At 40.7% G+C, this 24586-nt stretch overlaps 1 protein-coding gene across 1 annotated transcript; it reads left to right on the forward strand.

Annotated features, from left to right (window-relative positions):
* The first annotated feature begins 1759 nt into the window (after positions 1-1759).
* On the forward strand, positions 1760-19421 carry LOC117819595 (leucine zipper putative tumor suppressor 1-like). Its single transcript, XM_034693044.1, is given in 14 exon segments — positions 1760-2030; positions 10435-10780; positions 10890-11027; positions 14689-14851; positions 14956-15303; positions 15306-15355; positions 15451-15502; positions 15505-15546; positions 15549-15626; positions 15776-15924; positions 17584-17634; positions 17636-17776; positions 18050-18258; positions 18260-19421. Coding segments are annotated over 13 exon segments (2037 nt in total). The 5' UTR covers positions 1760-2030; positions 10435-10549; the 3' UTR covers positions 18645-19421.
* The last annotated feature ends 5165 nt before the right edge of the window (positions 19422-24586 follow it).

Raw genomic sequence — 24586 nt, forward strand, 5'->3', positions numbered from 1 at the left:
CAAAACACAAAACTCACATGACTAATCACACAGCTCCATTCACACAAACATCTCTTAAGTGTTTTCCTGTAATGCAATCTTAAAGGACTTGCAGTGAGATTTATATGCCTAAGAGTGTAAATACACAGAGAATCATACTGTCATGCTCGTACACAAGGTGCTGAGGTACATGAATAATAAATAACTATTTTTAACATCCCTGCACAGCATCAGAGATACCTTTGGACTGAGGTATAAAAACAGACTCTTCTGAAGCACACAGGCTTTAAAGATAGCCATGAAATTATGTTCACACACACACACACACACACACACACACAACACACACACACCACACACACACACACACACACAATCTTAAACACAATTCTGCCCACACACTCACACTCACTCATGCTTATGTGAGCAAGCTGGATATCAGTCAGCCTCAAGCTTTAAAAGAGTGAGCAGACAGAAACACACTGACTGGTGTCTTTTGTCATCACAGCAGCTATTATAACTTTGCAATTATTGCACAATAAAACGTAAACAACCTGGATATGGTCAGCTGTTGCATTGGGCTGCATTGAGAAATCTGAAAAGTACACTATAAGGTATCAACACTGCTTTCATGAAGATTAGACACACCAAAAATCCTAACTTAAACAGAAACATGACTCTGGCACCCACTGAGTGAAAGAAACATCATTCTTGTTGTGTTTCTCACTGCTGATTCCCAAAAATATTTCAAGACAAACAAGCACAACATCTTGTTATTTAATCTGTAACGAGCATGCCAGGACAGCTAAGAAGAATGTGTTTGTTTTGCTCACAGTCAGAGCTTCAAACATGAATTTGTAAATAAACTTAGAAATAATTTATTTACAAATTGTATAGTAAATAATTGAGTGGAAGTTTTGAGTCCAATTCTGATGCAGCAGTTGCCAGAGAATTGAAGCTAACGTTTAAGAGTGGGGGAAGTAGAGTACGCTGCACAAGTGTAGAGAAAGAATAAGAAAAAAGATAACAGGGACAAGAAAGACACAGAAAAATGATGGACACAGAAAGCTAGGGGGAGAAATAGGTCTTCTGCCAAGACTGAGCTGTGGGGTTATGACCTGATCATTTATTCAGCTCATCTGTTACATAAATAAACCAGAAAACAACAGATCTGCTCCTGGCTCCTGTGTGTGAGTCTGAGAGAGAGCCAGTGGAGTCAGTTGGAGCAGTGAAGCAGGTTAAATCTCCAGCAGGACATCATGATGGGGAACGCTGTGCATGAGTCATCAGCACAGCAAGCACTTTGATGATCCTTCTCGCAAGTGCACACACATGTAAACATAAAGTCTGCACATGAATATGGTCACACAATAAAATTATCTTTTGATACTTCCTATGCTTTAACACACAGGTATTTAGACCACTTAAAGATATACATTGTGAGACTTTCAGGGGAAGTGTGGGCAGGGATGATGTGCTATTTAGAGAGGCAGTGAAGTGAATAGCAGAGCTGCTAGGAGCCCTGCCAGGAGAGGAGAAAAAAAGGCAGTAAGGAGAAAGGTGGAAGGTGAAAGGAGACAGGTAAAGAGAGTTGCATGCAAGGAACAAGGGATTAAAGGGTGAAAAGACTAAAGAAACAGTGCACAAGTACAGAGAAATGTATGTAAGAGGTGGAGGAGGCAAGCAGCGGAGGAAGAGAGGGAGGGAGGATGAGATGGGAGTGTTGGATGTTCAGAGTGAAAAAGAGAGAGTGGGAGGGAGTTCAGATGGGAGGCAACTCTGTAAAGAGAGGGAGGAGAGAGAAAGAGCGTGTTTATGGAGGAATGTGACAGTGTTCAGTGTATGGGAGATGGGACGGAGTGATTGCAAGCATACCAGGTGTTGAAGAGAGGTGAAGAGACGAGAGACAACTATTTCTCTTCACAACAAAAGTGCTAGCTAGTATCTGCCTGGAAGACGTTTGTCCACAGTGATCCACTCAGCTTTTTGAGAACAGAGCAGGACTGGCACAGACAGTGACTGTGGAGGCATGCAGGCGGTGTATAATGAAGGTAAGTCACCTACAGTCACACTTAGAAGAACGTTATTGTTATTTAAGGACAAATGATGGTACAGACTCAGGCACAGGCTCTCAACTTTCTACAGGGGTGATCCTGGGTGGCACGAGAAGAAGCCACAGATTGGCTTGAACAAAGTTAGCTGTGTTCGTACCAAGTAAGACACAATGTTAACTTGGTTTATTTCAGTGGCCCTATTGAGTTATGCCTGTTGTTTACTTAGTAAAACTGTGAAGCAATGTGTTCTCTGCATGGAAGCAGTCAAAGTGTTTGCTACTTTTAATATGCAAGCTAAATTTCATGGCAATTTATAGCTATGATTGAGGACTTACAAGCTGATTAACTTCTTTATTTTGTTTGCAGAAAACTACAAAAAAGTTATCCACACATTGGACAAACTGTTGTTCTGAACTCTGTAATAGCACAGAGCTTCATGGGGCTTTATTCAAATGCTCCACTATACACAGCACTGGTCTCAAAGCAGGTTGTTATAAGTGTTTAAAGTACGTATTAAGTGCGTTCATCCATATATTTCCCATCCTGAAATCAGCAATGCCAGCGATCAGTGTGGGAAATAATTTGCCCTTTGCACAACCTCCCAGTTTCAGCACTGTCACACCTGTGCAGAATGTGTTGAGACCTGTTGGGATCAGGAATTGTTGTCCATTATGCAGGTGACAAGGTGTAGGGTAAATACAGAGCACCTGCACAGGCAGGTTGGGCTTTGCTCAGCACTGTAACTTATTGTATAAAGAAAAATACAGAGAACAGACAGGATCATACGGTGCAGGAGGGGGAAAGAGGAGAATAGGCTCCTTTACAGCATTTTTCATCTCTTTAAAGTCCAGGGTTACTTTTCATTGTTATTTAAAATGTAATTTTAAATGTTAATATATTTAGATTTTTTTGTTGGTTTCATAGTAATTCCTCTTCCTCATATCTGTTGCGTGTGACAAACCATTGGCGCTGTCATGACCTGCTGAAGTAGACGCTTCCTAAAATAACTGTCCCAGATACCCAAATGCAGTTTCCTTGCATGAGTGAAGGCACTGTGTCAGAAAAGAGCAGCATCCCAACATCTCTGGTTGTCTTGGCTCATCATGCTTTTGTAGAGTTTTCCACTTTTCAGCCCCAATACAACCATCCCTGAGCGTGATATATATTCTATATATGAACCTTTTGAGAAACAGCCAACAGCAGGTTGTGACTTTATTAACTTATGACATTGAAACTGTTGAAGAACTCTACAGAGTGTCCCTACATTTAACAATTTAGAGTTACAAGGTTAGAGGAGGCTTTTATTTTGGGGTAGAGCACAGGTATTGCCTGAAGAAAAGATTTCCAGCTGCTTTCAGAGTGATACAGACCCCTGAAAGTGAGCTCATTGTGTCTTCGCTTACTCCCACATTACACCATCCACACACACATACACACACTGACAGACAGACACAGCAGATTAGGAGGATGGGAGGATGGTTATGCTCCAGAATGACAGCCTTATCACTGAGTCTTCAGCTTGCAGGGTCAATGGGCCCTGGTGCCAGGAAAGGCCTCATTCTTTTCCACCTACCTGTGCATGTCATCCAAATGTAATACCATATCAAACAAAGTATAGAGGACAGACTAAAATGGTGTAGGAGGAATATGTGTGACTGTGTAAAAGTGAGCTTATATAAAATATTTTGCTCACTAGTATTAATTTGTTGAAGTGATGCTGCTCTAATTGTATTTGGATCACATTTTTACAAGGTAACACTATATACAGCTACTATAATGCTAGTGCTACCAACACATCTTCTACACCTTTACAACAGACGTGCCTTCCATACTGAAGGCTCAGTTATTGTACAAATAACAATCTAATACAATAGCAAAGCTTTCATGACAAGCTATTCAAATTTCCCATTGATAAGACTGCCATATCCTGTTTTACTGACGGTGTCCAAAGCATGGGATGGCTAATGGAAAAGGTAAATATTTGTGGGCAATGGATGGGCAGTAATTCAAAACTACTAAAAATACTCATACTTTTTACAATTCAGTTCTAGTTTCTGTTTATATAGTTGGATAAAAGCCTCAGACATAAATATTTCATGACTATGGAGCTGGGCGTTGAGCTGCTGTATCTCACCAAAGACACATACAACTCTTTTTAAAACTATTTTTGGCCAAATTCCAGCAAGATGCATCAGTTTGAAGCCTTGCAGAAAAGCACAGATACATAATGCGAGGCAATAATCCATCTTTTTTGGACGGATACAGCCCAATAAAGACATATAAAAAGCAATATCATATATTCAATTTGAGAACTCCTTAAATTCATGAGCGTCAATTCCCATCGTCATTGCAGCTCTAAAGGCTCCCATTTAGACTCCATTAAAAATACATTTTCCTCTATACTCCAGCTGCCAAGGTTATGCTAATGCCTGTAATACACTGTTTGGCCGGCCATTCAAACTCAGTTAGCAGCACAGACAACCTCCTTATCTATTAAAACCCAAGGAGGTTGATTGTTTGGTTGACCTAATGGCTCATTTGGATGCACATAAAAGCATCTGAAGGCAATCTAATTTCAACAGGGGGTTCTTCACTAAAAGCAAGCCTCTAGCTAAAGATGCTGCCTCATGGCTGCCAATAGAAGATGCTGAGATTGAATTATTGAGTGTTTAATGTTTTAGTCACATGACTCAAGTGAACAGTCAGTCTTTTGGCTATCTATGCTACCAAAACAGTGGAACTTTTAACAGAAGAGACATTGACTTCTTCCTGGACAATACACAAGTCATCAGTGTATAATGCAATGTTAGCTCCTCAGAATATAAATCTCACTCTCACACACACACACTCGCCCCCATCTCTGTGCCTGGTATTCCATCTTCTCACTCTGGGGCTGTAATGAGTGTCTGGTATTCTGCTCTTCACCATTGAAGCACCATTCATGCTCAATCTCCTTTACAATGCACTAAAAGGATTACCCAATTAGCTACTATTGGATGCCATTGTGCGTGTGCGTGCAGAGTTTGAATGTGTGTGCCTGTGAGTGTAGAGTATGAACTTGTGTGTGCGTGTGTGTGCGCGCGCGTGTGTGTGTGTGTGTGTGTGTGTGTGTGTGTGTGTGTGTGTGTGTGTGTGTGTGTGTGTTAGTGTGTGTGTGTGTTAGTGTGTGTATGCTTGGTCAGTGGATAGATGTGTGAAAATTGAAAGCGAAAGATAGATGGCTGTCTGTTCCCTACACTTCATTCCCAGTTGATGTTCTGCTGGAGGCCACATTACTCATCCCTGCAACTCAGTCCCAGTGAGTAAGACACACGATGGGGAAGTGTGTGTGTGTGTGTGTGTGTGTGTGTGTGTGTGTGTGTGTGTGTGTGTGTGTGTGTGTGTGTGTGTGTGTGTGTGTGTGTGTGTGTGTGTGTGTGTGTGTGTCCCAAAGAGGATGACAGAGATAGAGACCGAGTATTACTAAGTATTACTCAATAATTCAACCTGTCAGCCCATCATTCTCTGGTAATGTACTCTCTGCCAAGGAAGACCCTGTCACGCGTGAGCTGTTTCTTCTTCTCTACTCTTTCATTTGTGGCTTTAATTTCCACTGCATCATGCCTGCCTTAGATAACAGCTTCATAACATATGAATCACCGGTTACATTGTGTGAATCACTGGTCAATTTGAGTTATCTAATGTGTTGCATCACACTGAAGGCAATATGTTCAGCATTTAAGGGATCGGTAAACAGAACAAGAACTGATCGAGTTTGGTTCTCCCTATAGGATTCATTCTTGAATTTCAAAGAACCTTTATTTGGTTTCATTCCTGGTTCATCAAATAATGTTCTATAACTGTGATTTACATTATACATATTAAGAAATATGAGTCACTAATGTCTCAATTCATTTCTATGTTTTAACAATAAGAATAAAACCAGCTGTGAATTTACAAAAAGTCCTGTCTGTGTCGTCACACACTGATATGCTGCTCCACACGTGTATGAGCCAACATCAATGTTGCGGAAGCATCAAAAATGTTCGCTTTTTGAAAGGGTGCTCTTCAGTGTTTGACTCCTGCCTTTAGTCTTTGATATCAGACAGGCCTGCTGGCATTTGACCACCCCACACTGGAAACAGACTGTGCTTTCATCTCCATTAGATCACAATGATATCCTAACCTTGACAAAAAAGGACTGGATTTCCTCTGAGATGGTATATTGCCTCAAGATAGATTTAAACCTAAAAGAGGCTGAACTGACATCAATCAAAAAGAATGGGCTGGTGGAGGAAAACATGTTTAACATATAAAAGAAACACAAAGAAATAACATGAATGGCTTTTTTTTAAATAAGCAGCAGAAATGTCAGGAGGACAATCCAGTGCTTTGACATTTCATTTTACTCATTTGGTGTAACACCCTGTTAATTTTATTAAGTTTAACTTGACCTTTAGACTTTGAGTCTAAAGAAAAGTATGGGGTTTAAGGACATGAGCAGTAACAGGGTATGTATGTTTGGTTCTTATTGGTCCAACTTTATGATGAAAGTGCAGTAATTTAACCTTAACGTATAAACTTTATCTGGGAAAACTTACAAAAACACAGGAACGATCCTTTAAGATACAAATGAAAAGTGATTCAGCAGGATGGGGCTTCATATAAGTGATGCTGTGTTTAAAAAAAGATGGCACACATAAACAAAGAACAATAAGCTGTCTGAGAGTGACCTAAAAAAACAGACACACTGAACTAGATAGATTACACGTGCATCTGTTAGAAATTACCATACAGACAGTGAGAATTAAAGCAATGCCATCTGGCACAGTGGCAGTGTGGAGGTACAGTGAGAACAGAGGAGAGTTTCATGGTCATTGTGAGACAGGTATAAATCCTGAACCTTTATAGCACACTGCAGCCTTCCACTGGCTGTGCTAATGGATTGGCTATGCTCGCACACTGGTGTGTATGTGTAAGTGTGTCTGTTTGTGTGCCTGTGTTGGGGGGGCGGGGGGTGTATTGTCAGCTGGTCCCAAGCGGGCTGGGGCTTTGTGTAAGACAGGTCAGCTGGGGCTCGGAAGCTAGGACAGCACCCGCCCCATACACACACCAACCCCCTGCCTGTGCAAAGACCCATACTCTCACAATCACACACATACACACACACACACACATCACATGGGTGCACACACTCTTTTGTGCAGACACAGAAAATCATGTAGCCAATAAGATATAAGATTAGATGTATGCATGCATCCACACACACTCACTCCCCCACAATCCCACTTCACCAGAGGTCTTAAATCACAGTGTCCACTCAAAAGCTGCAAGGTCAGAACATTTGTGCTGCTCATTAAGAATTGGAATAAAACGATTTTCAGATGACTTTAATATTTGCATGAAATATAAGTGAAATTGAGCCGTTCTCTCCTGAAAGTGAGAGTGGAAATAACAGTGGATGGCTTGAGGGGACATATCATGACACAATTGAAAGGATGAGTTCTTGCTACTGCTGGAAAAGGAACTGGCAGATCTAAGGAGATACTGTAAATTATTTCTTTAGTTGGTAAAATGGCTTCATAAAAACACTTGATAATAGTAAAGTTTAAGGCAGGATGATGTAACATGATGTAAACCTGTCTGCACATGTTGAAACCACAGAGTTTAGACTCACTCTGTTCTCCCTACAGTCTGTTTTCAATTCATTCTGAACAAACAGATTTCTTTATTGATTCCTATGTGACGATTTCAATGAATCAGTGGTGTTCTATCTGTAGATATGCGGTAAAGCTGTCTGTTTTCTCCACATTAACAGAAAGTATACCTTTACTCGTGACAAAAATTGGCTTTAAGATTTACACTTGTTTTGTCAGCAGCACAGCTAAGGGGCCGTATCTCTCCTGTTGTTGTTGTTTGTTCAGTTGGAACACAGCACCTTGTATATTTTCCTGTCTCAATGTGATTGTATTTCATCCACAAGGTGTTTTGTCAACAGTGTGTACTCTGTGGGATGCTGAACGCTCCACTGCCTCGCAGAGACGTGCACTCCAACAATACTGCTGTGTGAGTGTGAGTTTTTTGTGTGGATGTGTAAAGGTGTTAGAGAGAGTGTATGTCTGAACAAACAGCATAAAGGCAGGATGGTGGTAAATCACTATAAAACTGAGGCTCTCCAGTCCTCTCATTGTGAGGTAGTCATTTATTTAACACTCAAATATGGTCCGGGGCTGTTTTGGGAGAATACATCAAGAGTCCACACAAAGAGCGGCACACTTCAACACACAAAGAGCCGAAAGAGAGAGGGCAAGCGCCTTTTTTTCCTTTCAGATGAAGTGTTGTTTGTTCAGGGTGGGTGCAGGGCACCGAATGGGACGGGTGGACGGAGGGAGGAAAGGGAGGGGGCTGATGATAAAAGTGAGGGAGGGGGGAGAATGGTTATTACACCGTGAATCGATGCACAAACGGAGGGTGTCAGTGGGCGATAGTGGGGAGAGTAGGGGGTACTCAGAGGGGGTGTAACAGATCTTTTGTGAGGGCTGGGAGTTAATCACTTGAGCGGCACACGCCAGTTCTATGGGAGCACATGTTGTACACCAGCTCCCTTGGGGGAGGCAGGAGGTCCTGAAACACATACACACACACACACGCACACACACACACACACACACACACACACACACACACACACACACACACACACACACACACACACACACACACACACAAAAAGACACACACACACACACACACACACATAGCAGAATTTACATGTCAGTTATAATGCAAAGCTGGGCCCAGGCCGACTAGAAAGACAGAAGACCCACCCCCTCCACTGAACAGTTAGCAGACCCTCCTGGCTGGGGTGATAGTGAGAGGTTTTCATTCAAGGCGTGCACACATACAGACGTACACACGTCTGCATGTTCACTTTCTCCTGGATGGACTAATGATTCTGCAGGGACTTTGCTAAAGAAGGACACTTTGTTTTACCTTGCAGTAAGTAAAGTGTATTGTTTTACTTCTTCAGTCCCATGTCAGTGCTAGATGCTAATATCTGAGAGTAAAAGTGAAGGTTGGCTGCAGACATTCAGGAACAGAGGAAAGAAGCAGGAACAGTTGTGTCAGGCACTGTTAACATCAGGGACTGCTTAGCTTTATACTATTAGCGGTCCAAATGTGACATACCATTTACTTTGCATAATATGTTTTGAATTTCATCTTGTACGAAAAAGAAAATCAGAACTGAAATTGTGCTGAAGGCCTCTCACTGTCTGTGTGATTCTTTCGTGATTAGAAATCTTTGTGCAATCAGGGTTACCTTCCCTTTTCCTGTATTCAAATAAATTATAACTGTTAGCTTTGTATTCTTCTACAGCAACCACTCAACTTTCTTCTGTATGCATGTTACTCTGTCTCACTTGCTGCTGATGCTCCTATTATTCTCTTCATCATGAAACATCTATTTTGCTCGCATCTCATCTCGCTTATCATTGTTTTCATTGTTTCTTATAAAAAGTGACAACCTTGATCCGACTCCCCCCTTCAGTTCAGGAGAAAAAGTCCCTGACAGCTATTCTTGCAAACACTACAGTTCAACCGTTAATTATGGATTGGCCCCAAGCCATGAGTAATGTGCACTAATATGTGACTTAGCATGGGCCATTAGTCCTATGCTTTGTTGGTGTGGCCGTTATAAAGTGCTTAAAGGCTGAGGACCAGGTGGTTAGGGGAGCCCACAGGCCTGATCAGCCGGCAAGGAGGCTTTTGCCACTAAGTCACTGCAGAGGGGGGACTTTTCCCCTGTGGGTTAGAGATCATGGACAACAACATCTGGGGTCTGATTGTCTTCACAAGGAAGGTGGAGACAATGAATAAAGAGCATCACTAGTATCTCTGCAAACAAATGTCCTTGTATTATAAGTAAAAAATATATCAGCTCTGTTTGCATGATCTAACCTTTATTTCATTATTCAAGCCTTGTTAAAAGACTGTTTTAATGAGTGCACTTTATTTGTGTGGTCCATCTACTCTGTGTTAAAAATGGTTGTATAGTGTTATTGAGATGGCAGCACCAGCCAAGTGTAGAGTAGACTGTAAGTAGCCTAATTGCCAGTTTGTTTAGAGGAAGGGCACCCAAAGGCTTATTTGTCAAATCCAACGGCCGAGCAATAAATCTACAAACACAAAGCCAGGCAGGGAGCCAAGATGGGCTACTTTCTCACTGTTTGTTTTGCAAATGTGAACACACCTGCTTCAACACTGCATGTCTGGACTGACCAGGAAACGATAAATTTAACCACCACTGGAAACTGATAAGCATCAGAGGAAACTGTGACCTAGTTTTGCCTTTGATCAAGAAGTATGTTAGGGACACAGATATACTCTGTGTTTGATGTGTTTTTCTCTCCTTGTGTTGCAGATGAAGAACTGACAGAACCTCACTGGGGTCATGAGTTCTGTCTTTCCTTCACCTCTGTATAACTTGCCTGCTTGGAGTTCAGCCCGACCCAGCCCTCACCTATGCCTACAGGACCATGGGTAGTGTCAGCAGCCTCATCAACGGCAACAGCCTTGACAGCAAACACTGCAAGGCATCCGACTGCAGGTTAAAAAAGGAAACGAACCCTCACAGAAAGAGTGGAGGCTGCAGCCTTGACAGTTTACTCAGGTGTGGCTTCACTCAGGGCACCTCGTCTAACAATCATCTCTCTAAAGGCCTGTCACACTCCCGCTCAGGAAGAAGTGAAGATTTTTTTTACATTAAGGTGAGCTTATTTCAAACAGACAAAATCAAACGTTTTAAGTGATAAGTGAAATATTAGTTTACTGAGCTGAATTAAAATATCAGAAACTGTCTGTTCTGTTACAAATAAGGTGAGCCATAAAACAAGATCAGCGTACCACAGAGGAGGATCGATGGAAGATCATGCAGGTGAAAAGAACAAAGATGGACAATCAGATGGGCGACTGCAACAAAAATTGATGCTCATGTCAGGGAACGTGAGTCAAAAAGTGAGCAAATTTCCATTATTTCTTTCATCATGTTTTGTTTTGATTGGAATACATTTAAAAAGAAGATTAAAACTTAGGGTGATTTTTAAATACTTTTTACTTCATGTGAAATGACAAAAATAGCCAAATGATAACAATATCTAGTAGTCAAATTGTAGATTTACATAATCCCTTCCAATCCACTCCCATTGGTGACACAACGGTAGCTCCTATGATGCAAAAAAGTATGACCCTCCACATATAAAGCTTTTACCATTAAACACATCCAGCAATACAAATTATTTTACACACAACGATCACTCTCCTCTTTTTGTCTTCCAACTAGTGCTTTTTGCGCAGCCATTCACTAAATACAAAAACATGTATGCTTGTAGTTTTTCCATTCTTAACTACTATATAAAACATGGCAGTACATGATTGAGCCTCCATGTAAGGGGACCTGCTCCTATTTAGATATAAAAAAAAAACTCATCTAAGGTAACAAAAACAACAACCTTAATATTCAGTTGATCATACACTCATTTAAATATTCTTAAAAACATTTTAAACCTTTTCTACTGAGTCTGTTTTGCTAAATTTCAAAAATTTTAATTTCTCACACTGTACCGTCAACATAAAAAAGGAGTTCTCTGGTTTTATGTTAACTGTCTTCACAAGTCTAGTGGAGTCTTACAGAGGAGGAAGGAGTAATTTCTTTGAGTTAAAGGTGACATATCATGCAAAATTGACTTTTTAATGGTTCTTTACCTGAAATATGTGTCCCTGGCATGTCTACAAACCCCCCGAGAATGAAAAAAATCCATTCTGCCCCTGTTTTGATGTCTTCACCTTTCTGTAAATGTGTGTGAAACCAGCCGTTTCAGACTTCCGTGTTTTTGTTACGTAACAACAATATCCGGTCTGTCACGGAGTCAGAGCTCGGAGCTTGTTCAGCCCATAGACTGTATAAAATAATACTGAATCCCTCCCCTGTTTTTCATTACCTGCACAAATGTGTGCTAACGAGGAGCTTAGGAGGGAGGCATGCTAGTTGTAGGCTGTCTTAATAAACACAAAGGTCGGTTTTACTCCCAACGTCTGCAGATTTGAAGATCTAGTGGATGATTTTTTTTGTCATGGATAAGTGCTAGCGCTAGTTAGCATAGCCACATAGCTACATGTTCATAGCTGTAGCTGTAGCTGTAGCTGTGTACCAAGACACACGTCGACATACTGACAAATAAAACAACAAGAAACACTAAATATGTGACCAATCCTTCATAAAAGGTCCTGCTGCCTTTCTGGCAGTGGTCGGTTTTACTCCCCACGTCTGCAGATTTGAAGATCTAGTGGAGGATTTTTATTTATCATGGATAAGTGCTAGCGCTAGTTAGCATAGCCACCTACATGTTCGTAGCTGTGTACCAAGACACACGTCTACATACTGATAAATAAAACAACAAGAAACACTAAATCTGTGACCAATCCTTCAGAAAGGTCCTGCTACAGGCGCCTCTCCGTCAGGATCAGATTCAGAGGGTTGAAGTAACGTGATCTCTGAGCAGCCGTGTATATTCAGCCAACATGTAAACATTAGATCAACGTGCTGGAGAGCCGAGGCACATCCACTTCCGGAGGGGGCGTGGTCAGAGGGAAAACAGAGTGTTCTGAGGAGGACTGAAGAAAAGGACTTTTCAGGCATGCCAAAATCTGATTTCAAAGTGTTTTTTTGAGCCTAAACTTTAAAGAAATGTTTTGGGGACCTCTTAGACCATATATATTGATGAAAAAAGCGTGATATGTCACCTTTAAGAAATGTTAAATTAGACTGTATCTATTACAGCTAAAGTAAGAGTGGAGATAATTCATGCACATATTACTTTGAGGCACTAGTAGGCAACTTTTGTCACTTTGGGACCGGAGAAGTTTTAATGGTAGGCTTAGTTAACCAGCTGTTAAAGTTAGCTTAATCTTTAGCATGCTAACGTGGGTTTCGTATAAATATTATTTCCGAACTCTCAATTCTTTGTGTTACTCAAAATTATAAAGTATTCTTGAATATATAATTAGGAAATGTAGAAATGAAAACTGATTGAAAATGTTGTCATTAACCCTCCTATTATGTTCGTTTCTCTGGAACATCAATAATGTTCCTGGGTCAATTTGACCCGGGGCATATTCAATTATGCAAAAGTGTCAGAACCCCAAAAATTCCCTATTAACAGTTTTTTAATCAAATTTTTCAACTCCATTACTAACCATTTAAATTAATATTTAGTGCAATGGTGTTCTTTAATTCTAACAGATCATGGTTCAATGAGGATAACTCACTTGTTTTTCATGAAAATTCATGTTAAAACCTTTTCTAATGTACATTGGAAAGCCCTAAATATAAATACAATAGTTTTACATGACAGATTTAGGTTTTTTTATTTTACATTTTGAATTCTTTCTTTTTATGTAGTGATGTTGATAAATTAACACAACACCTCTTCTGTCACATACTACCCAGATTTTTAAGCTGCATTTAGCTGGTTTGGAAGTTATATTGGCTAAAATAGACTTTAAAAAGGGTCAGTTTGACCCTTAACATAACAGGAGAGTAAAGTGAGACAATGATTGTGCTCTATTTTCATATCCTTCAAAAAATGCAGCTTTGTGCCTTACTTAGCTAGAATCTTGTAATCATCAAGAAGTCATATACTCCATAACTGCTATAGATTTTGAAAGCCTCACAGCAAAGCTGAGGATAAAACATGCCCAGCAGGTAGGTTTAATTGGTGGCAGTCATTCCTCATAACCTGGGCTGAACCACCCCAGTTTATTAATCACCCCCCTTCTAGATTAATGACCTAGGAATGCCTTGATCTTCTCATGGAAGTCATTTCTGTGCCAAGAATATATAGGGAAACTGAGTCTCCCTCAATAGGTCTTTATTCCTCAGGGGCCAGAGGGTGAGAAAGGAGAGGAATAGGAAGCAGCTTTAAAAGACAGAGTAGAGAATAAGAAAGAGAAAGAGAGAGGGCCAAAGAGAGTTTGAGGGATAGAAAGTGAGAAAAGAAGAGCGGCTCCCAGTCATGAAGTCAGTAAGAAGGAATGCTGAGCTCACAAGCTTTACCTCTTAGACTTCAGCAGTAGCTCATATTATTAATATCACAGAGAAGGCGATTCATCTTCGCTTAGACAGCACATGGGGGAGAGGCAGGATGCAGAAGGGAGGAGAGGAGGACAGGAAGGAGGGGAAGTATGGTACCGTTTGTGACGTTCTTGGACAGCACAGATGGGGAATGCGGAGTATAAGTTCATCTTGGAAATGAGTCTTCACTTCTCTGACAGTCGGTTGAATTTTACTTGCAACTGCTGCTGTGTGGCTGTTAATACTGGCAGCTTGTAGTGAAGCAATTCTGCACGCTTCAGTGCCTCTATTTCTAATATGAAAAGACATGAGTGGGAAAATAATCTATCCCTTTCATTTCAGCAAGTGACAATATTTATCCCTGTGACAGACAGTCATTATGATTTTCAAGTGTCAGAATGTGACCTGTCCATGGCTCTTTGTGCTCCCTGTTACATTAGAAGAGGACTTGCTTTTTTGCAATGCTGTCAGCAAAGAGTAGCCGCTGAATACAAAAACCAAAACAGAGACAAGCACCCCTGACTGTGAGTCATTTCACTCCTCTAGACCTCTGCTGGGAAGTCATTGGTCCGTTCCACTGCCTTTAAGCCTGTGATTCCCAGGAGTACGACCTCCAGAGAGACAGGCCACAACAGCCTGGACCGCATCCTTTGTCCTCAGGAGACAACCAGAAGTCCAGATATAAGGCAGAAGCAGGACAACCTCTCAGGTATTCGTCTAGTATATCATATTCATAAACTGAAGCTCTAAGATGTGATTTCACAGGTTGAATGATCATTAAAGTAATTAAAATGTCATCTCTTATCCTTTCAGGGACTCTCTCAGACTCTGGACATAACTCCATGTCTAGCCTGCCCACCCACAGCACCAGCGGCAGCCTAAGTGCATCAACAGGGCCTGTCAATCAAAGTGACGGCAGCTCTGCTCCTTCAAACAGCCTCAGCAAGGGAGTGCAGCCTAATTTCCCTCCATGGGTCAACGGGAACAGCGCTAACCTTGACTGTAGCTACAGGGCTGGTTCAAACAGCAGGGGGTCAGCATCCAAGGCTAATGGGGACTCTGCTGCCCCACTTTGTGCAGATGAGATGAATACTCTGTCCCAAACTGCAGGTGGGATTCGCTCTCCTATTACAACAGATGAGTCACTGATAGAACGCTTGGAACAAGGCTGCTGGAGCGAGAGACTGAACTGCAGGAGCTACAGTAGAGAGCAGTCATATTAGGAGTAAACAGCATGAGCTGATCAGTACTTCTCACCAGTATTTACGACTGAATAACTGTTGATGATGTGTCTGCACCTTAAAATAGGTGAGTTTTGAGGAAAAGGAAGCAGACACCTGCCAGCTGTTTGAGGAAAGACAAAGTACTGTGCTGAAGAGATGGAGGGCCTAAAGCAGCGATGTTCAACAAGCTGCGGCAAGTGTCCCAAATAGCTGCAAAAACTCATCAAGCACTCCAGCTTCAGGTCATCCAGCTCCAGGTCAGCCCATCTTCTTTATAATTATAATTCATCATAACCTATAAACCCTTCTCCCTCCTTTGATAAACCCATTGAGTTACAGAAAAGAATATCATCAGCATATAAATTCATTTGCACTCTTATGTAATACACTGAGAAATAACTCTTATTCAGGCGAGAAGGAGAGGCTACAGGAAGATGTCTCAAAGCTGACCAGAGAGAAGGACCTTGTGGAGCTCAGGCTGAGGTCTTATGAGGCACAGGGCACACAGCTTGCTCCAACACTTGAGGAAACTCAATGGGAGGTAAGTTATGAGTCATATGTGTGATATCAGTTGTGTTTGAAACCTTGTGTCAGGCCACACAATCTGGTGCAACCTTGAAGGCTGCTGCTGAGGTGAGGGAACATAATGTTCATCCATTACAGGATGATAACGAGCTTCTATGTAGATTTGATAAAAACAGAAATCAGTCAGATACAAACTTCTTCTTTTACATCAGTTCACACTATTTTTTTTCCCATCAGGAGCATTAAAAGCCCTTTGTTGAATAGAATCATCTTGGTTTGCTGTCACTACAGCACTCCTCACACATATAGGACTGTTATTATTACTTCTTTGTGGACCAGAGAAACAGCGCCTATTGATGGCTCATCTTTTGCGCTGCAGGACTAAGAGATACAGATAATCATTCATCCCTGCAGCCATTGGGCTTCATAACTCTCTAGCCAATGGGAGGTGAGCTGACAGACACCTGAATTACTTGTTTTACGTGATTTTTATATTTGTATCTGCCAGACACCTAAATTTCCCTTTGGGGATAAATAAAGTACATTCTATTCTATTCTATTCTATTCTATTCTATTCTATTAATCTAGCTGTACAGTTAGTTCCTGAAAATGTGTGACATGTCCTCGTCCATTTTATATATAATAAATAGTGAAATGACTGCATTACACGTGAAGGGTCACTGCAGGGAGGAACTGACACAGATTTATGTAATCAACTGTGCAGGTCTTTAAGCTTTTTGTTTCCAGCCTGCAACTTTTCCACAATTCTAAACACCAGACATATTTCCAGCTGTGAGAGCCAAACACGTTTTTAAAAAAAACACCTAAAAGCTACGTGCCCACACTGAGAAGTCAGTCAAATTAGGTCAGAAACACTGGTGAACATTGTGGAGTGTTAAGCAGCAGAGACAGTAATGCCCCTGATGAGTTGGTGGAGATCAAACACAACTACCATGACATGGCATATCGCAGAACTCAAACATCACTTACAAAATGCATATGTTGCCTGTTTGCTGGACTTATAAAGAGCTTAAGCTGATAATGTTTACATATGCTTGCGCTGCCAGCCAAAAGACATCAAGTGCACATTTGAAGTCGTTCTCAACGTAACACTTTTCCTTCGCGAATCTTAGAGGACCATTGAGTAAAAGTAAGAGGGAATGTTTTCCTTAGGGACAATAAGAATAATTGAATTGAATTTAGTATTAGGGTTTCATATCTACAAGGAGAGGGGGTCTTCTTCCACAGAGCTCACCATGCTCTTAATATCAGAGAATTGACAAACCTTTCACGGGTCCTAGTGGGGGCCTAGAGTTTCAAGGTTCTTGAATCTTACTTGTGTAGTAAATACCTCAATGCTATATGCCACAGTATTAGGGACTACAGATGGAAATTAGTTAATAGCTAACCCTGGTACAGCTAAATGCTGTACACTGTCCCTGTCAAAATAAACTAATAACTAAATAAATAAATGTAAGGCTCTTGTCCTTTAAGCCTACCACTGGCCTGAGGTGAAAATGGAACAGTAGTCTTTGCCATGCTACTACAGTTATATGATCTTATTAACATAAGTATTATTCACCAATTATGCAATCGGTGAGTAAGGGAATGATATGCTTGTTTTTTTTATGTGCACATGAATGTATATGGTTGTATGTCAAAATGCATTAACTGTCAACTATACCAAATACAGTGTGCAGAAGTCAGGGAGATCTCATTGTTGAAGCAGCAGCTGAGAGACTGTCCAGGCAGAGGTCAGCCACAAGTTAAATGAGATTGTCACCTGCGTGGCGTTACTGAAGGAAAACACTTCAAAGATGGAGGACACTGGAGAAGCAGAATAAGAGCACGAGGACAAACTGCACTCCCGCACCATAGGAGCCGAGGTAAGTCTGATGATGATTCAATGGCTATTCATTCCACAATGACATTCAAAGAAAGATGTGTGAATAAAATACCCACACAGTGCTTGTAAGATGAAAGCCCCTGTAGTTGGGATGGATACCTGCTATTATGTGCTCCTCTCGACAGTGACCCTCAGACTGGTTTTCAAGTTGTCTAAGAGAACTTATTATATACTTCAAATGATTTCACCTGTTACCGGGGAAACGCCTTATTAATTGCTGCCTGTGTTTCAACTATTTACATATTTAATTCAGGTGTGTCAGAATGAACTCCAGCGAAAGAAGAATGAGGCTGATTTGCTGAAGAAAAAGTGGGCAGACTGGAAAACGGACATTCAGGCAATTGAACAGGATCTGGCCTGGGCTAAAGAGCAGAGACTGCAGCACATTGTGCAACAAGATGCCTGTGCCCAGACTCAGTCCTTGGAAAGAATAATCCAAGGCTCGGACTCTCCCTCCCAGGGCAGGTGGAGGAGGACAGTGGAATGTCTCCACAGAATCACTCCAGAGGGAAGTGGAGAGACTGAAGCAGCAGCTCAGCGAGGAGAAGGATGCTCAGGAGAGTCAGGCCAAAAGCTTTGAGCAGGAGACGCTGACATGGAACAAGGAGAAGGACAGGGTCATCAAATATCAGAAGCAGCTCCAGATCAACTACCTGCAGATGCACAAGAAGAACCAGGACCTGGAGAGGATCCTGAAGGAGCTTGACAGCTGAACGGAGAGCCGGACAGAGCTCGGCCTCAACTACAGCTCAGGGCTACAAACATATGACGACGTTATTGCCACAGAGATTGATGTGAGCACTCACACACATACAGTTAAAGTAAAATGGGCACTTGATAGTGTTTAAACACAGACAATATTATACTATTATGCCTGGAGTCATTCACTGCCTGTTAGGTTTTATAAGTGTATTTAATAGATATATGCATAACATAGTGACAACTGCTAGCCCTTGTCTTAAAGTAAATTCTAAGTTATTTCATGTTCAAATGGGAATATTTTTTATATATTTCTACTGTGCTGTTTAACAGGATCCCTCTTTTGAATTGTGCATAATAATGTATTTTAAAACATCCCTTTCTGTTGTTAATTATACAGGCCAGACACTAGGTTGATTCATCTGTTTTTGTGACTAATGGCTGAAGGTGACACATGACGAGCATGATAGTGGCTTAACATCTGTCCCTTTCAGCATGAGAAATGACAGTAATATATCATCTGTTGTGGGTTAGGGTTCCTAACACCTTAATTAACTTTGCCATTTAAGCCCACATACTGCTTTGCTCCTTAACTGTCTGTTTTGGGGGCATTATGCATGTAAAACTAGGTTTTAATATTTCAGTCAAAAACAATGCACAGGTCTTATTTTTGTATATTTGCAGCAATTGTTGTATTCACACTGATGTCAAACAAGAGTTTTGCACTTCGAAATACATGTCAAATAATCGTCAGGTGTCATGTATCAATTCAACAGTGAAAACATTCATTCAGCATGCAATCAAGTAGTCCTGGTATTTCAGTTTCTTTAACCAAGAGCATGTTCTCAGGTATTCTTGGTTTTGCCAAATTCAACAACTAATTTATACAATAGAATCATGCAAATAAACAATACGTATTGAACTAATAGGGATGCACAATGTGGATTTTTTAAGCTAATAGCCAAAGTCAATATTTAATGACCTTTTTCTGATGGCTGATAATCAGAAGATTGCTGATATTTAATTATAGATTTGTATTTTAAATGTGTGGTTCGCACACCTGGGGGTAGGAGAGGCTAAACATTCAGTGAAAAAAATCTTGATTGTCTTTTCTTTTTTTTAGTGCAAACCAGAGCCCTCTTGTGTTAACAATAATCTATTTTTTTTCGTGTTTTATTTAGTCTTCATCCAGTCACTAGGCAATCAAACTAATCATGCTCATGAAGAAACAAAGGCCAAGGTGACTATAGCAAAACTACAGTGGCCTAAAGTGCATATCACAATGGCAATCAGAAAACACTACAAAATTAACCAAACCGGGAAGACGTAAGTATCCTTTTAGGTTTTTTGAATTGCCGTAGTGTTTTCTGATTTGCCCTGGTCTTTTCAGAATTGCCGTTGGGTTTTCTGAATTGCAGTTGTGTTTCTGATTGTCATTGTTATTTGCACTTCAGGGCCACCATACAAAAGCTATGCAATTGGATTGTAGTTGATCAGACACTGTGAATGTGTGTAGAGATCACATCATACCTGTACAGGGCAATTGGGGATACGTCTGCAAAGAAGCTGCGACTCAGTATACTGTCCCAAATACACCATGCAGAGGAAATCCTTGGCCTTCTACCTCGGAACAGAATGGCCATGAAGTGCTGTAAAGTCGGTGATCTCATCATTATGCTTTGTCTCTGGAAACTTTCTGCAGTTGTCCTCCTTTGGACCCGTGACACACACATACACAGGCAACGCAATTTTTATTCTCTGTTTTACCTTGCTGCAGTTTCGCCTACACTTTTTCTTTCTTCATGTAGTTTCACGCTGCGGAGGACTGGCGCACTGATGGTAGCGGTAATTCACCGTGGCACCTTCCGGTAGCTACCTGATGTGTTATTGTGAATAAAAACGTCTATTATAGGTTGTTATTATCGGATAATGTTAAATTATCTGAACAATACATTTAAGAATATTTCAATTATTTGCTGATGATAGATTGGATTTATGGTTCTTTGAAGGGAACCGGATCTTGAGGAGCCGTTCCATTGAAAGAGCCGTTCAAAAGACCGGCTCTTTGGCTCATTGTTATATTTATTCATTTTTAGAAGTCAACCAGGGGTAACTCGTTTTTATCAAGGAACAATCACTGGTAGCAGTTATAAGATGAGATTTGGATCAGAATAATTCAAACTTACACATCCCACCAATATTCTGAAATAATGATTATAATTTAATTTGGCATTGTAAACATTTCATAAGATGGTGCCATATCTCCATTCTTCAACAGTGAGATCACTGTTTGGAATTTTCCCTCACCTAAAAAACTTTGTGGCACTATGAAAACTACACAGGCTACAGATAACTTCCATGGAAAACAACTTTACTGTAAACATTTCCACATTAGAACATTTTAACAATACAGAAAAAAATATAAAAATAATAAATATATATGTATATAAAAATATAAATACAACTAGAATAAAAAATAGGACATTATAAAATGTGAATGCTAAATTGTACTACCCCACCTGGTGTTTCTACACCTGAACTTCTTTACAACAAGAGTTCAGCTCCTTGACTCGAATCCACATCAAAACAGTGTAAACAATAACAAAGTGTAGACAATAAGTGTGAACAAAGACTCATGGGGGCACGCAGGTGACACGTGAAGGCAGCGTGGGCAATCTACATATAAAAACGTCTACCAAATGAACGGCTCGTAACTGCGAATAAAGCAAAAGAGCCATTCAAAAGACGACTCGTTCAAGAACGTCACATCTGAAATTATTTATTTTCTTTATAAACACAAAACTCTAAATCAATATTTTAAGTGTGCTTAAAATAGAGACTTTATTAAAACTTTATGCCTGAACTATGCAGTAATGAAATTTTAAATCAATGGTGTAATTTTATGCACTGGGTTAGAAATAGAAATATCCATATAACAGTAATGAGTACCTGTGACTGATACCAAGGGCACACTATTTCAGGGACTCACTTTGTGTGTGGTTTAGGGTTTAGAGGCACAGAGAGAGAGGGAGAGAGAGAGAGAGGAGAGAGAGAGAGAGAGAGAGAGAGAGAGAGAGAGAGATTAAATGGCACTGGGTAGAATAAACAAATGCAAATATTTAATAGTAAAAACAAAGAGGAAAAGGTTGATCTCATTGTATCATCTATCTCTCTCTACATTGTTCGTTTGTGAGAGTTTGCTGGCACAGTTCCACTCAGAGACAAACAGTTCTTCCTCACAGCAGCCCCGGACATTTGGCTCTACTCTTTTGGATATTTTCCTCTTCAAGGACACAGTAGTTTGTGAAGCAAAAGTTTAACTACTCCCACCCACGCTATACTCAGAGGCCAGCACTGAGTATTAAGCAGAAATATATGCACATACTGCACAGGCCAGAAATGTGTGGCAATCTTGAGATTACTCAGCAACCAACCATTACATTACACTACCACAGCAGGTCAGAGGAGATTTAGAGGCAGACAGACTTAAGTGGAAGTGTGTGGTGAGGGGCTGTAGGCTGTGGCACTCAAACACAAGTGAGTGATAAGTGTTTTACAGTACTGACTGTGGACTTAATGCATAAAAGTAGGTAAATATGGAAGTAGCAAAGGTTGACACTGCAGCTCTGGTACTGGTGAAAATTTAGTTCAACACACAAAGCCTAACACAGAGCAAACTAAGCGCCTTTGGCAAATACGGCTCAGTGACACAGACGGTATGCTGAGATAGAGATGAAAATATGTACCAACAAACAAGGTAGGGTGCAACAGTGGTGATTTTAAAAAGCAGCAAAAGTTTGACCACTGTGCATCAGTGCTCATTGTAGATCCTTTAGTTTGCTGTATCCTAAAACAAAAGTTTTTTATTTCAACCCACGAACTTCACTGCGGTGCTTTTCTTCCCACAGGACAGAAGTGAGCACATTTTCTGTGTTGAGGATTCAAATGTATAAAATAACTAAGCTGCATTACTTTTGTTTTTAATGCCCTCTTTAATGCACTTCACAGCTGAGAGGGAGAGGGTTAAAGCGTTGAACTTAGCAGACCTCAATGGACTGCAATACTGCCATTTTAATTATACAGTGGTAAAAAAGTTTAATCAAACACAGTTGTTACTGTCTCTTGGATAACTTAACAGGCAAAAGCTGGGTTTAGAAATAATACAAATGGCGTTTATGTGACTCAGAGTTGTCAGCTGCACACTTTGTCAGTCCCTCATTATCATTCCCTAGCCCTCTTACACTCCAATAATGGGAAGATTGTTTTCCTCTCCGGTCTAATCATCTAATATCAGTCTTATAGCGTTTCCTCCTTCACGCAGCAGCTCTTTCCAGCTCAGCTTCTGTCAGAGTTAAGCTGATTGGGCCAAATCAAGACTGAAATCAAATTAAAGCCCATTGTCAATGCGCATGGCTCTGTCGCTGACATGAAAGGAGGACCACACAGAGGAGATAACAGAAACTCAGAGTCCTCGGTTTGACGTGAAAGAAAATAACAGAGCTGGGTGGGTGGGTGAGGGGATTTGTTACTTAAAATAACTATGTAAGGGACACCACCTACTCTTCATCCTTGACATGGTTGTATAGACATACTGTAGATCCAATGTTGTCTTTATGTTGCATGTGCACAGCCATTTCAACTGTGTTAACAGCACAAGTTTTCTTTATTTCTATTCTAGCTTTCAATATTATCTTGACCAGAGAATCTGCTATTTCAATTATAGCATGAGGTAGCAAAAAGTTTTTTTGGGGGAAGGTTATGATATTAATCTCTTTGTATGGACTCAGCTGAACATGCAGAGTTCTGGTCCAGCAGATGTCTGGGTGTGATTGGACAGCAGTTATGCAGCCGTCAGAAGACACTGGGTGATAATTTAGCACTGCCCCTGCAGTGACATGATAATAACACACTCATATCCTGCTGTGATTCTCCTGATCTGCTGACAGTCAAGCACAAAAGAGCCTGAATCCATTAGTAATGGGGCTGCGCTTCTGCAAAACCTGTTCCACATACAAAAAGAGAATCTACTAAATATTCCCCGCCAAGAGAGGACATAATTCACACACTTTGAACAATTGTAGGGAAAAAGATGACTGTTCTACTATGAAATAGGAGTTTGCACTTCATTTCCCGACCCTCACCTCTAACATTATAATAAATATTCCATACCAGTAAATAATAGATGAGTCAATAACACTATCAGTTTCCACCTTGGCCTCATTACTCATTACACACTCACATACTCAAATGTGCTATATCCCAGCTATACCCCCAAGCAATAGTTGCTGTAAAATATCAGGGGGCTAGTTATTCAGGCATGTATTTCATACTTTTATTGGTTTATTTGGAGACCTGAATGCAGTCCAAGATACAGCAAACACAGCCTCAGCAAATCCCAGAGCTCCTCCACAGTCAGCAAAGTAATTGGGGAGGGAGTCCCATTGGGTCCAGGCTCACGGCTGAACCCTTTGCTACCGACAAGTTGAAATGGCAGTGGAGGTGTCAGTGTTCGTTTGCAAGTGTGTATGTGTTTGGAAGCTGTAAGTATAGGAGGTGGTTAGAATACATGGTGTGAATTAGGCCCACAGTCTTTAGAGACTGACTGGTTGGCCGGGAAACCATCTGGTTCCCTAACCCCCCCAGCTGCATCGCCTATGGCTCACCATTTCTAGGGGGAGGTAAAATTCTGCTCCCGGGGGAGGGCTGTAGGGATGCCAATTTAAGCCCCACTGCTCAAAATTAGTTAATTAACTCTATCTCTCACACAGAGAGAAACTTCCTTTGTAAGAAATGCTTCCATTCATCACAATCCAATCCTTTTATTCTAAAGCTTTGCCAACTATCTGCTTTTGAAATTAGCAGGAACAGTTCAATGTGGGATTACAAATAAAAGCTCCTTATTGAGTCCATAACATTAAATATGGATGAAAAATAAAAGAAGGGTTTGAGAACATTTTTAAATTTAAGATCAGATTTTAAAATGGGCTTTAAAATTTTACATATTCATGAAATTGCTAATCAGATTCCCAGTTACCGTTACAGCTGTCTGCGATAAGGGAAAACATATCAATATGTGTGTTATCAAAACAGA

Source organism: Notolabrus celidotus, chromosome 9 (genome assembly GCF_009762535.1).
Source record: "Notolabrus celidotus isolate fNotCel1 chromosome 9, fNotCel1.pri, whole genome shotgun sequence".
NCBI lineage: Eukaryota > Metazoa > Chordata > Actinopteri > Labriformes > Labridae > Notolabrus > Notolabrus celidotus.